Source organism: Taudactylus pleione, unplaced genomic scaffold (assembly GCF_031769625.1).
Source record: "Taudactylus pleione unplaced genomic scaffold, aTauple2 ptg000287l, whole genome shotgun sequence".
In the NCBI taxonomy this organism is placed as follows: Eukaryota; Metazoa; Chordata; class Amphibia; order Anura; family Myobatrachidae; genus Taudactylus; species Taudactylus pleione.
In genome coordinates, this window is record NW_028284689.1 from 151,176 (window position 1) to 166,164 (window position 14,989).

At 46.8% G+C, this 14,989-nt stretch overlaps 1 protein-coding gene across 3 annotated transcripts in view; it reads left to right on the plus strand.

The window, feature by feature from the left end:
- The window catches only part of NMNAT1 (nicotinamide nucleotide adenylyltransferase 1), a 30,258-nt gene extending 19,334 nt beyond the window's left edge, over positions 1 to 10,924 (plus strand). Inside the window, exons 5-6 of one of the 3 annotated variants that reach the window (XM_088482412.1) lie at positions 217 to 549; positions 10,837 to 10,924. In XM_088482412.1, coding sequence (XP_088338538.1) covers positions 217 to 549; positions 10,837 to 10,895 — 392 coding nt within the window. In that variant the 3' untranslated portion in view covers positions 10,896 to 10,924. Of the gene's footprint in view, positions 1 to 216; positions 787 to 840; positions 1,854 to 10,836 lie in introns of those variants that run through there. The other 2 variants (XM_088482413.1, XM_088482411.1) reach the window with 2 other exon arrangements.
- Positions 10,925 to 14,989: the final 4,065 nt, after the last annotated feature.

The following is a 14,989-nucleotide window of genomic DNA, read 5'->3' on the forward strand; positions in this document are numbered from 1 at the left end:
TTTGGTTGAAGCGTTGATCATAAGAATGCAGGAAGCGTAGTGAGGCCTGATACAGGCCCGGGACAGGATGGGGACTCAGTAACATTTCTGTCCCAGCCACATCAGAACGTATTATTTACAGGAGTTTATACTGACGGTATCTTGCATTGTGTGCAATGTAAGGATCACCTAATACTACCAGTATTCATTGTCTCATTCCTTCCTTCCACTCTACAGCAGCCCCCCAGGTGAAGCTTCTCTGTGGGGCAGATATGTTGGAGTCTCTGGGGACACCCAACCTCTGGAAGCCAGAAGATGTGGTAGAGATTGTGTTATCCTTTGGACTGGTGTGCATCACCAGGTTGGGAAGCGATGGCCGTAAGTTCATCTATGAATCTGACGTCCTGTGGAAGTACAAGGACAACATCCATTTGGTGGAGGAGTGGATTACCAATGACATCTCCTCTACGAAGGTCCGGAGAGCCGTGAGGAGGGGCCTTAGTGTCCGATACCTTGTGCCAGATCCGGTGTTGGACTACATTCAAAAACATGACTTATACAACGAGCAGAGTGAGTTAAAGAACTCGGGGCTCATCCTGGAGCCTCTAGTGAGGAACAACCAGAACCCTCAACATGTATGATTTTGTCACTTCCTTCCTAGTTTCTGGCAGGTGATTTTTTTTTATTTTTATTTATTAGAAGAATCAGAATTAATAACAGAGACCACAGTAATCAAAATCTCACTTATACAAAAAATTAACACTCAAAAAAGGTCTGTGCCTCATAAAATAAAAATAGAAATTGTGATCCATTTTTACAATTTAACACAGGAATAAAACAAAACAAAAAATTCTCTGGCAGGTGATTAGTAAACTGAAAATGTAACAATCTGCGCACATTCAAAGGTGGGGATTCAATTCAGCGCGATGGAAGCAATGTGTCATTCCGAAACGCCACCTCGCACCCGCTAGCATCGCAACTCTACCCCCCGGATCCCATAGAGATGTGAGGGAAAACTTGAGATGTCAGCCCTACAGTATATGGCCAGTATATGTACAGCCGTGGCGCATCACGCTGAACTGTATTCCTCCCCAAAGTATATGTTACGATGTCGTCTTACACCACACGCAATCAGCCATATTGTCTATTATGTAGAAGCTTATCGTGCTGGCTACAAAGGATGGGATTAAAGAGTCAAAGATGAATCCGCTATTTCCAACCAAAAATACATCCAGTCCTCCCGATTCTCTTCTATCGTCGCACGGTAACCGTAAACGTGTGTGGTGGCAATAACATGGGTCAACGGAGGGGAATGTTTTCAGGTCTTTTTATTTTTAGATTAAGTAATCTTTGTTAAGGTTTCTATTAAGAAAGCAAATAAAACGAAAGTATAGAAAACAAAGACATAAGAAAAAGCTAATCAATGTACAGAGGACATGCATCACATAATAATAGAGACATCGTGATGGCATTTCATTTAGAAACAAAACAATAAAACAACGTGATACATATTGATTACAAAAAGGAAGCAAAAAGCAGCATACATGGTAATGAGAGGTGCACCATACCACTACGCACTTTTGCAAGTATACATGTATTAATAACATACTGTCTAGTATATATGTCAAACAGATTTTCAACCACCACACCCAATGTACAGACAGTAGGGGGTAAGTAAGGCACGAGGAATCCCCCGTGACGAAATTGCCGTCGACACCCTCTCCCAAGGTCCCGGACTGTAGGACAAGCCCATATCCATTGCCAGAAGGTGCCCAGGGGTGCAGTACATTTAGGATATACAGAGCTAGACCGTCCTCCAAACCTACATAGGTGAACAGGGGTCATATAAATTCTATGGAGAATAAATAATTGAATCTATTGGAAGCGTATGGAAGTAAATATTCCAGAGCCACCTGCCGCACCTCATGTTGCCAGGACCCCACATCCAACTCCCATTTAACCGTAAGAGCTGGTAAATGCCACCCTATGGTGAGCTTGTAGAATAGCGGGATATATATAGGAAACAATATGACGGAGAGCCATATGTGTACAAAAGTTTCTGGAGCAGAGAGTTCTGAACAATACATCAGAAAAGGGAACGGTCAGGACGTGACGGAGCTGTAGGCAGCAGTAAAACTGGGTGAAGGAAATACAAGTGACCTATAGCTGCCCTACGCCCTACAGAGCACTCCCCACCTGCCCCACACCGCACTGGTCTGCAGCACAGACAACTCGGAGAGACTCCCCTGCGTTCCATAAATGGGCTGCAGGATCCAAACACTGAGCCCTGCAAGTTTTGGAGACTAAATTCCAAATTCTTATGACTTGAGTAAGAAATGGATACCCGGCTTAGGCTCCAGCCTACTGAGCTGCACCTGAAGAGGGGTATGTTCCAGAAATACCTGATCTACCATCTGGTTGTGAAGCGCATTGCTGTCATAATCTTGGACCCGCAACCGTAAATGAGCGTCCTCAGAGGTGTAGTAGTAGAACCTAAAGTGAGGTAACACCAGGCCACCCAGCCTAGGTGAGCTAGGGGGCATATTTATCAATCTTTTTTTCTACCAAAAATAGGGTTTCACACCCTTTTCACATTTAGTTTCACATAAATTTATCACAGGGCTTTTGGAGGAGATGTCGTATAAATCTCCTCCAATGTCCTAAAATACGCATCAATGTGACCAGCCCAGATTTACATTAATCCTGGGGGACATTTCCCAAATATTTAAGGTATCCCCCTACTGTAATGGGAGGACATGTTGGACAGTTACCTCTAAGAGGGAGAATGCTGGACTTATACCATTTTATGGTAAGGTCCGTAAATGGAACCAAATTGATTTATTTAAAGGAGAACATTGGGAAGGGAAGTGTCATAATGCAACTTTGTCCATTCTAGAACTTAGAGCAAGACCCTTGATGCCCTGTTGGGCTTGTAGAAGACAGGCCAAGGGTTTGATTGCTATGGCAAATAAAGTAGGTGAGACAGGGCAGCCCTGTCTCGTACCTCTATTTATGAGAAAGGAGGAATAGAGTATAAAAGCAGAATCCACCCAACAAACCTTGAGCCCACATAAAAACTCCACATAGCCCCCCACAGAATGGGCCACTCCACAGAGTCTAATGCTTTAGCAGCATCTAAGGAGACTACTATGGAGGAGGAGGACCCATGAGAGACCTACAAATAAGTGAACAGACCCCGAAGATTAACCGAGGTGAACTGGCCTGGCGTAAATCCTCGGTGTAATGACATGCTTTAGCCTAGGGGCCAATACTTTAGCCAATATCTTAACATCCATAGGGAGAAAAGATCTAGGGTAAAAGGAGTCTGGAAGTTTTGGATCCTTCCCCGGCTTAGGCAGGACAATGATTTGAGACTTGGTGGTGAATGATATTAGTTTCTTGCTTGATTTTGGGCCATTGGTGCTGCGTCTTCTTACCCTGCAGATCTGAGAAGCTGCCGCCATGTTTTTTGAAGATACCCACCGCCGTTTTCTCATCCCCTCCTTGCACCTGACTACCTTTGTGTTATTGTAGACTTCAGCTGCGGACTCCCGTCCGAGGCGCGACCACGTGACACGTCTTGACAAAGGACCCTTGGAGGTCTGAAATGCGTTGGAGAGTCTGAGGAAGTGCCCGGACAACAACACTGCAGCCACCGCTACCAGTCCACCGAACATCCCCCGGCGCGCCGTGTCATCAAGCGACGCCAACCTGGCGTATCACGTGGTCGCGGCTCAGACCGGAGTCCGCAGCTGAAGTCTACTATAACACAAAGGTAGTCAGGGTGAGTTAGGTGGCACTAGGATTGTATCATAGCGGATCCAACTGGGCTACTTACAGAACTGGCACACCTCCAAATAGTCTATTAAGACTATAAACATTATTTTAACATTATTTTAAAACTTGTATGCCAATCTCTTTTCTTGACTCCTTCCTTTTCTCACTTTTATTAATCATTTATTGTTGAACTTTCATTTTATTTTCAATTTTTTTTTCTCATTTAAAAGGGGATTTTTTTTTTTAATTCCATTTTCATATTTTTATTTTATTTGGTTTGCACCTACTGTCATTCAATCAATAATTATTGACGTCAGTAACACTTGCACCATTATCTACCAACATATTTTAGATTCATAGGCAGTTATTGTACATTCTTACACAAGCGCTCATATACCCACCCAATTTAAATTTTTACCAATTTTGAGCTGCGGAAATTCAAGGGCAAACGAGAACCACTATATCCCTATCCCCTCATTCAGAGATGTACGCTATTCCCATATTTTGGCAGTTGAGTGATTATTGGTCGACGGCGCACGTGCCAAGGTACCCTAGCCATGCCGCTCGCAGAGAAAATGACTACGCAAAGTGATTGACAGAGACCATTTAGGGTAGGTAATGGGGAGTGACGGCAATAAAGCAGGCGTGTCCTATCCATTTTCAAGGCTCGACGTAGCCTGCACGTGCCACCCCGTATGCAGATAAAGTGGATCCGACGCCTCAGGTCAGGTGACCCTTCAATGTGACCATAGGGCTACTATCAGATGATCTGCGATGGCGGCTGGGTATTTGTACGCACTTGCTTGGTTCTGCAAAGCTCTTGTGGGCATCTGGGTCTTGTGGGCATTTTCATCTGGCTACAGCATTAGCACATTGTAACACAGCAGCTGTCAGTGTACAGTACATCTCTGAATATACAGTATGAGGCTGCCAGTGTACAGTACATCTCTGAATATACAGTATGAGGCTGCCAGTGTACAGTACATCTCTGAATATACAGAATGAGGCTGCCAGTGTACAGTACATCTCTGACTATACAGAATGAGGCTGCCAGTGTACAGTACATCTCTGACTATACAGAATGAGGCTGCCAGTGTACAGTACATCTCTGAATATACAGTATGAGGCTGCCAGTGTACAGTACATCTCTGAATATACAGAATGAGGCTGCCGGTGTACAGTACATCTCTGAATATACAGAATGAGGCTGTCAGTGTACAGTACATCTCTGAATATACAGAATGAGGCTGCCAGTGTACAGTACATTTCTGACTATACAAAATGAGGCTGCCAGTGTACAGTACATCTCTGAATATACAGAATGAGGCTGCCAGTGTACAGTACATCTGACTACCATATACAGCATTAGCACATTGTAGCACAGCAGCTGCCAGTGTACAGTACATCTCTGACTATACAGAATGAGGCTGTCAGTTTACAGTACATCTCTGAATATACAGAATGAGGCTGCCAGTGTACAGTACATCTCTGAATATACAGAATGAGGCTGCCAGTGTACAGTACATCTCAGAATATACAGAATGAGGCTGTCAGTGTACAGTACATCTCTGAATATACAGAATGAGGCTGCCAGTGTACAGTACATCTCTGAATATACAGAATGAGGCTGCCGGTGTACAGTACATCTCTGAATATACAGAATGAGGCTGCCAGTGTACAGTACATCTCTGAATATACAGAATGAGGCTGCCAGTGTACAGTACATCTCTGAATATACAGAATGAGGCTGCCAGTGTACAGTACATCTGATTACCATATACAGCATTAGCACATTGTAGCACAGCAGCTGCCAGTGTACAGTACATCTCTGACTATACAGAATGAGGCTGTCAGTTTACAGTACATCTCTGAATATACAGAATGAGGCTGCCAGTGTACAGTACATCTCTGAATATACAGAATGAGGCTGCCAGTGTACAGTACATCTCTGAATATACAGAATGAGGCTGTCAGTGTACAGTACATCTCTGAATATACAGAATGAGGCTGCCAGTGTACAGTACATCTCTGAATATACAGAATGAGGCTGCCGGTGTACAGTGCATTTCTGAATATACAGAATGAGGCTGCCAGTGTACAGTACATCTCTGACTATACAAAATGAGGCTGCCAGTGTACAGTACATCTCTGAATATACAGAATGAGGCTGCCAGTGTACAGTACATCTGATTACCATATACAGCATTAACACATTGTAGCACAGCAGTTGCCAGTGTACAGTACATCTCTGACTATACAGAATGAGGCTGTCGGTTTACAGTACAACTCTGAATATACAGAATGAGGCTGCCAGTGTACAGTACATCTCTGAATATACAGAATGAGGCTGCCAGTGTACAGTACATCTCTGAATATACAGAATGAGGCTGCCAGTGTACAGTACATCTCTGACTATACAGAATGAGGCTGCCAGTGTACAGTACATCTCTGAATATACAGAATGAGGCTCTACTATAAGATACCGGGTTTCAAAAAGAAAAAGCACATTTTGCAAATGATAAGAAAGTTGGGGAGGGGACGTAGAACCAGACAGCTCTGTAACACATCCCGGCTATTTGTTAATATTTTAACATTTATCTCCTCACTCGTCTTTGAACTGTAAATGTGACCAGACTGTAGGCTGGGTCACTGTCTGCAGACATTGACCCGTTACAGGCAGTTACACCATTACCTTATTGGTCCAGGAATTAAAGGGACACACAGAGCAGGAAATCAGATTGATCAGGGTGTGATACACAGAGCAGGGAGTCAGATTGGTCAGGGTGCGATACACAGAGCAGGGAGTCAGATTGGTCAGGGTGCGATACACAGAGCAGGGAGTCAGATTGGTCAGGGTGCGATACACAGAGCAGGGAGTCAGATTGGTCAGGGTGCGATACACAGAGCAGGGAGTCAGATTGGTCAGGGTGTGATACACAGAGCAGGGAGTCAGATTGGTCAGGGTGTGATACACAGAGCAGGGAGTCAGATTGGTCAGGGTGTGATACACAGAGCAGGGAGTCAGATTGGTCAGGGTGTGATACACAGAGCAGGGAGTCAGATTGGTCAGGGTGTGATACACAGAGCAGGGAGTCAGATTGGTCAGGGTGTGATACACAGAGCAGGGAGTCAGATTGGTCAGGGTGTGATACACAGAGCAGGGAGTCAGATTGGTCAGGGTGCGATACATAGAGCAGGGAGATTGGTCAGGGTGTGATACAGAGAGCAGGGAGTCATATTAGTCAGGGTATGATACACAGAGCAGGGTGTCAGATTGGTCAGGGTGTGATACACAGAGCAGGGAGTCAGATTGGTCAGGGTGTGATACACAGAGCAGGGAGTCAGATTGGTCAGGGTGTGATACACAGAGCAGGGAGTCAGATTGGTCAGGATGTGATACACAGAGCAGGGTGTAAGATTGGTCAGGGTGTGATACACAGCACAGGGAGTCAGATTGGTCAGGGTGTGATACACAGCACAGGGAGTCAGATTGGTCAGGGTGTGATACACAGCACAGGGAGTCAGATTGGTCAGGGTGTGATACACAGAGCAGGGAGTCAGATTGGTCAGGGTGTGATACACAGAGCAGGGAGTCAGATTGGTCAGGGTGCGATACACAGAGCAGGGAGTCAGATTGGTCAGGGTGCGATACACAGAGCAGGGAGTCAGATTGGTCAGGGTGCGATACACAGAGAAGGGAGTCAGATTGGTCAGGGTGCGATACACAGCGCAGGGAGTCAGATTGGTCAGGGTGCGATACACAGAGCAGGGAGTCAGATTGGTCAGGGTGCGATACACAGAGCAGGGAGTCAGATTGGTCAGGGTGCGATACACACAGGAGGGAGTCAGATTGGTCAGGGTGCGATACACAGCAGAGAGTCAGATTGGTCAGGGTGCGATACACAGTGCAGGGTGTCAGATTGGTCAGGGTGCGATACACAGAGCAGGGAGTCAGATTGGTCAGGGTGCGATACACAGAGCAGGGAGTCAGATTGGTCAGGGTGCGATACACAGAGCAGGGAGTCAGATTGGTCAGGGTGCGATACACAGAGCAGGGAGTCAGATTGGTCAGGGTGCGATACACAGCGCAGGGAGTCAGATTGGTCAGGGTGCGATACACAGAGCAGGGAGTCAGATTGGTCAGGGTGCGATACACAGAGCAGGGAGTCAGATTGGTCAGGGTGCGATACACAGAGCAGGGAGTCAGATTGATCACGGTGCGATACACAGAGCAGGGAGTCAGATTGATCACGGTGCGATACACAGAGCAGGGAGTCAGATTGGTCAGGGTGCGATACACAGAGCAGGGAGTCAGATTGGTCAGGGTGCGATACACAGAGCAGGGAGTCAGATTGGTCAGGGTGTGATACACAGAGCAGGAAGTCAGATTGGTCAGGGTGTGATACACAGAGCAGGGAGACAGATTGGTCAGGGTGCGATACACAGAGCAGGGAGACAGATTGGTCAGGGTGCGATACACAGAGCAGGGAGTCAGATTGGTCAGGGTGCGATACACAGAGCAGGAAGTCAGATTGGTCAGGGTGCGATACACAGAGCAGGAAGTCAGATTGGTCAGGGTGCGATACACAGAGCAGGGAGTCAGATTGGTCAGGGTGCGATACACAGAGCAGGGAGTCAGATTGGTCAGGGTGTGATACACAGAGCAGGGAGTCAGATTGGTCAGGGTGTGATACACAGAGCAGGGAGTCAGATTGGTCAGGGTGTGATACACAGAGCAGGGAGTCAGATTGGTCAGGGTGCGATACACAGATCAGGGAGTCAGATTGGTCAGGGTGTGATACACAGCACAGGGAGTCAGATCGGTCAGGGTGCGATACACAGAGCAGGGAGTCAGATCGGTCAGGGTGCGATACACAGAGCAGGGAGTCAGATTGGTCAGGGTGCGATACACAGAGCAGGGAGTCAGATTGGTCAGGGTGCGGTACACAGAGCAGGGAGTCAGATCGGTCAGGGTGCGATACACAGAGCAGGGAGTCAGATTGATCAGGGTGCGATACACAGAGCAGGGAGTCAGATTGGTCAGGGTGCGATACACAGAGCAGGGAGTCAGATTGGTCAGGGTGTGATACACAGAGCAGGGAGTCAGATTGGTCAGGGTGTGATACACAGAGCAGGGAGTCAGATCGGTCAGGGTGCGATACACAGAGCAGGGAGTCAGATTGGTCAGGGTGCGATACACAGAGCAGGGAGTCAGATTGATCTGCCCATGCTGCAGTCTGGAGAGAAGACAGTCCTTTGCCTGGGCACCTGCGCAATGGATCCTGCAGGCGTCGGTACCGGTGCATGCACGCAAACACCGACTTCTAGGGACTGCATAATCTGCACGGTTGTCGGAAAGGCAGAGGCGTGGCTTGCGTTTAGCCTGTTCGCGTCTCAGACTGGCAGCCACAGCGGGAGAAACCCTTCTTCCTGAGAGTGCCTGTCTGGCGTTCTGTTAGCAGATAGCGCTTCCAATGGCAAGCCACTGCCAGTGCACACTCCCGCTTTCTCACCCGCGGGATCTTACTGGGGGAGGGGGGTTATTAGTTTATTAATAAGACGGATAACCCTGAATTTTCAAACCATGGGTGCAAATAAGGGCGGCTATTATTCAGGGTATTGTAAAGCCTAAAGGAAGCATCTTCCTTACGTACAACAATCTTTCAGTATAATTAAAGACCATCTGAAAAGCAATTAATAATTAATATGGCTTTTATTGGGTAAAGCAATAATGTTATATAGTAGCTGGAGTGTGTCTTTATTCCCAGCAGGCAGTCCAATATTCAATGTAACACTTACAAAACAACAATAAATCAATAATATTTCTATGCCGTTTATGGTGATAACTTCTTTACACACAAACATCACAGTCATGAAGAATAAAAAATAAGTATAAAAAAATGAATTATGTTAAAGCCTCTCTGAGCTAGAAGACCAAGCAGCATTGAATTCCACACATAAAATATCATAGGCAATATTATTAATGTATAAACATATAAAGACAAATCAAAAATAAAAAGATATGTAGAAGAAAATAATTTTTATTACCAGTGTTTGCAACGCATTTCGCAGATCCACGGTCCACTTTCTGAGGTTGTGGTTTGGTAAGTGAGAGCTAAAGTCCTTTTAAAAGGCGATATACTGTAGCTTAGCTCTATTGTAATTGGTGGAGAAAAATGGATGTCAGAGGAATCGGAATGTGGATCCGCGAAACGCGTTGCAAACACTGGTAATAGCAAAAATTATGCTTATTTAACATTTCTTTTAATTTACATTTTTTATTGTATTTTTTTTAGACAAGATTTGGCGCACACACAGCAGGTAGTTAGATCAGTTGAGTAACAAACGAGGACAAACAGTAGCGGGTGGAGCACAGAAATCATAAACCAAACACAGCTGGCCAGATCCGGAGTATACAATCGTGAGGGATACAGGAGAATTTGTATAGAAATGAGAATCCACAGAAGAGACATCACAATGAGGAAAAACATAACGTTACAGGTCTATTACTCGCCATAGGTCCAGCATGCCACCATACAGAGTCCTGTGATGAAATAACACCATAGACATCTAGTTGTAATCTGCCCATTCATGTGTAACGCTACTATAGGAGAGTCATCTGTGCGCGCCGTAAGAGATTTCCTCTAATAGCGGGACAGCAGGCTGCATTTAGCTCAGGAGACAATGGAGGCTTGACGTCACCAATGTATAACACACAAACAATCAGCGGGAAACGCAATTTACAGCCAGAGAAAATGATTTCATTCAAAAATATACAGGACAAGCAAACAATGGATTGTTAGAGTAAGGCAAAGACGTTTAACCCTTATGTTAACTAACATATTAAACCTTTTCTAGTTTCCATAAACTATGTACTGGAAAACGTTATTCCTGAAGCAAGTAAAGTGCAAAACAATCAGATTTAAATGGGTCGTTTACCGTCAGGTGGTTCTAATGTAGTGTTACGTACACGCGGCTCTGCAGCTTTTATTAACGATGTTGCATTATATTTCTTTGCTTTTATGATTCTCGCTGCCCTTATTTAGTAAGAAGTGATAGCATAGACACTTTCTATTGCAGCCATTGGAATCCGTTATCGCTGCGAGAGACTATCGCCAGAGCAGCAGAGGCAGCGGTAACCGGTAATAGTGCTTGGACCCATCTGCGCAGTCTGGGGCTTTCAGTTCCAAGTTTAATATTCAAATCAATAAATAAAAATAAAATCTGAGCATTTTGGTATAAATAAAAGTAATTATTACAGTATTACACTTTTTTTTTTTCCCCCAGTATTTTCATAGGTGCTGTCAGCCTTAAACACAAACGGGTCTAGTTACTAAGCAGTGTTAGGAGACAGAGTGAAAAGTGATAAGGACCAGCCAATCAGCTCCCAACTGTCATTTTTCAAACACAGCCTGTGAGATGACAGTTGGGAGCTGATTGGCTGGTACCTTATCACTTTTCACTCTGTCTCATAACTGCTTAGTAAATAGACCCCTAAATACGTCATTCACTGATTGCTTTCCCCACTGAACGCTAGCCTCTGACATGGAGGACCCGCGAGCAACCAGCAGCTACTTACCTGTGATGCTGCTGCCTGCAGCTCCTCCAGGAGCTGGCGCTGGGTTATGATGTCACAGTCTTAGGCTGGCTCAGAGGCGCCACATGGCTCAACTCAGTGAAGTGTCTGGGGACACGGCTCTTTAGAGCTGTAGGAAGCCGAGGTGCCGGCGACTCTGAGTGAGTCGCTGACAGCTCCGCAGCCCAACACTACAGCTCAGGGTTCTGAACTAACTCTCCTGAGTCAGCGCACTCCCCCGAGCCCTGGCAGTAGCAGCGCGACTCAGTGAGTCGCTGACAGCTCCGCCCCCTACACTGCTGATCTATCTGACCTGATCCCACTGACACAGCGCAGAAGTATGATCAGGTTGGTCGGATCAGCAGTGTAGGGGGCGGAGCTGCCACTGACGCCCGCAGAGAGGCGCGGGGAGGGGAGTGTCTCAACACACCAATCGCTGAGTGACTCGAATCATTCCAACATCTGAATGATTTGAGTCATTGTGTTGAGACACTCACTAGCCAGCGGTACTCAGAGGAGCAGATGATGATGAGGCCGCCACACTCTAAGCGGGTAAGAAGCGGGAGATGGGTGAGGCAGGATAGGGACAAAGGGCACGGGAGGGACACACGAGGAAACTAATGGGTGCATACCTTCCAACTTTTCAGATCCAGGAACCAATGGCACAACAAGATGGCCACCCCCGCTCATATATGCCTACGGGCCTGGAACATATAGGAGGAGGCTCATTCATCTCGGGTATCTCTCCCAAGTGCCCCAGAAGAGTAGGCAAGTCTCCTGGAGGCAGCCCACGGCCGCCCGTTACCGCGTGAAGTGGGTAGTCTAGGAGGCCGATGACCTGATTGCTGGTAGTCGCACTGTATAGCACGGGCTGGGGCCACGGTGATGTAATCGCGCCCCCAGTCACATGTCACTTCTCTCGGAAGGGGCAGGTCAGAAGTTGGCATGTATGGATTCACGGACTTATGCCATGAGGGGCTGGGGCTTATTGACAAGCTTCTCCCTGGGGCCCTGGTGGCCCCTACCCGTATTAAGCCCCCACCCTTGCTGCTTCTTACCTTAGCAGGTGGTGGCAGCAATCTCAGCACCTCAGACTAGGACTGGCCGGTGACAGTATAGCCAAGCCCCACATTCCTGGAGTATCACTGACGCGGTGGAGCAGTGGTCAGCAGTGTTACCGTTAAGAAACTTCCGGCTGCTTTTCCTCTCAGTGGCCTCACTCCATTTGGAGGTGGGGAATTGAAAGCACATTATGTCGTTTTATGCACTCGCTATTCATTGGCGCCCTAGGCCACCGCCTAGGTTTGGCGAATGGTAGTGAATTCCTTGTACACGTAATACTTTGGGGGAGTTTCATTAGTGAGAAAGTGGAAGGAGAAAGTAAACAGTATACTTTTGTGCAGCATAAATATTAGTCTATTGAGACAAAACCGAGCTTATCACGCCAGTCTCATTACACCTGGGAGTCCCATTGTGACACCATGTCACCGCGAACTCTTTCCCAACAAGCTCCGGAGGCCTGTCTGTATGTAAGGTTAGACAAATAGCAGTCCCTCCGCAGCCCATGGCCTGACATTGCTTATGCAGTTGTGTGTGTGAATCAATAACGAGCTGTCACTGATACATAGTGTACAGCATGGACATGCAGCCGGTGATCTGTCACTGATACATAGTGTACAGCATGGACATACAGCCGGTGATCTGTCACTGATACATAGTGTACAGCATGGACATGCAGCCGGTGATCTGTCACTGATACATAGTGTACAGCATGGACATGCAGCCGGTGATCTGTCACTGATACATAGTGTACAGCATGGACATACAGCCGGTGATCTGTCACTGATACATAGTGTACAGCATGGACATGCAGCTGGTGATCTGTCACTGATACATAGTGTACAGCATGGACATACAGCCGGTGATCTGTCACCGATACATAGTGTACAGCATGGACATGCAGCCGGTGATCTGTCACTGATGCATAGTGTACAGCATGGACATGCAGCCGGTGATCTGTCACTGATGCATAGTGTACAGCATGGACATACAGCCGGTGATCTGTCACTGATGCATAGTGTACAGCATGGACATGCAGCCGGTGATCTGTCACTGATGCATAGTTTACAGCATGGACATACAGCCGGTGATCTGTCACTGATGCATAGTGTACAGCATGGACACGCAGCCGGTGATCTGTCACTGATGCATAGTGTACAGCATGGACACACAGCCGGTGATCTGTCACTGATGCATAGTGTACAGCATGGACATATAGCTGGTGATTTGTCACTGATGCATAGTGTACAGCATGGACATACAGATCTGTCACTGATGCATAGTGTACAGCATGGACATACAGCTGGTGATCTGTCACTGATGCATAGTGTACAGCATGGACACGCAGCCGCTAATCTGTCACTGATACAAAGTGTACAGCATGGACACACAGCCGGTGATCTGTCACTGATACATAGTGTACAGCATGGACATACAGCCGGTGATCTGTCACTGATGCATAGTGTACAGCATGGACATACAGCCGGTGATCTGTCACTGATGCATAGTGTACAGCATGGACATACAGCCGGTGATCTGTCACTGATACATAGTGTACAGCATGGACATACAGCCGGTGATCTGTCACTGATGCATAGTGTACAGCATGGGCATACAGCCGATGATCTGTCACTGATGCATAGTGTACAGCATGGACACGCAGCCGGTGATCTGTCACTGATGCATAGTGTACAGCATGGACACGCAGCCGGTGATCTGTCACTGATGCATAGTGTACAGCATGGACACACAGCCGGTGATCTGTCACTGATGCATAGTGTACAGCATGGACATACAGCCGGTGATCTGTCACTGATGCATAGTGTACAGCATGGACACACAGCCGGTGATCTGTCACTGATGCATAGTGTACAGCATGGACATACAGATCTGTCACTGATGCATAGTGTACAGCATGGACATACAGCCGGTGATCTGTCACTGATGCATAGTGTACAGCATGGACACGCAGCCGCTGATCTGTCACTGATACATAGTATACAGCATGGACATACAGCCGGTGATCTGTCACTGATACATAGTGTACAGCATGGAAATACAGCCGGTGATCTGTCACTGATACATAGTGTACAGCATGGACATACAGCCGGTGATCTGTCACCGATGCATAGTGTACAGCATGGACATACAGCCGGTGATCTGTCACTGATGCATAGTGTACAGCATGGACATACAGCCGGTGATTTGTCACTGATGCATAGTGTACAGCATGGACATACTGATCTGTCACTGATGCATAGTGTACAGCATGGACATACAGCCGGTGATCTGTCACTGATGCATAGTGTACAGCATGGACATACAGCCGGTGATCTGTCACTGATACATAGTGTACAGCATGGACACACAGCCGGTGATCTGTCACTGATGCATAGTGTACAGCATGGACATACAGCCGGTGATCTGTCACTGATACATAGTGTACAGCATGGACATACAGATCTGTCACTGATGCATAGTGTACAGCATGGACATACAGCCGGTGATCTGTCACTGATGCATAGTGTGCAGCATGGACATACAGCCGGTGATCTGTCACTGATACATAGTGTACAGCATGGACATACAGCCGGTGAT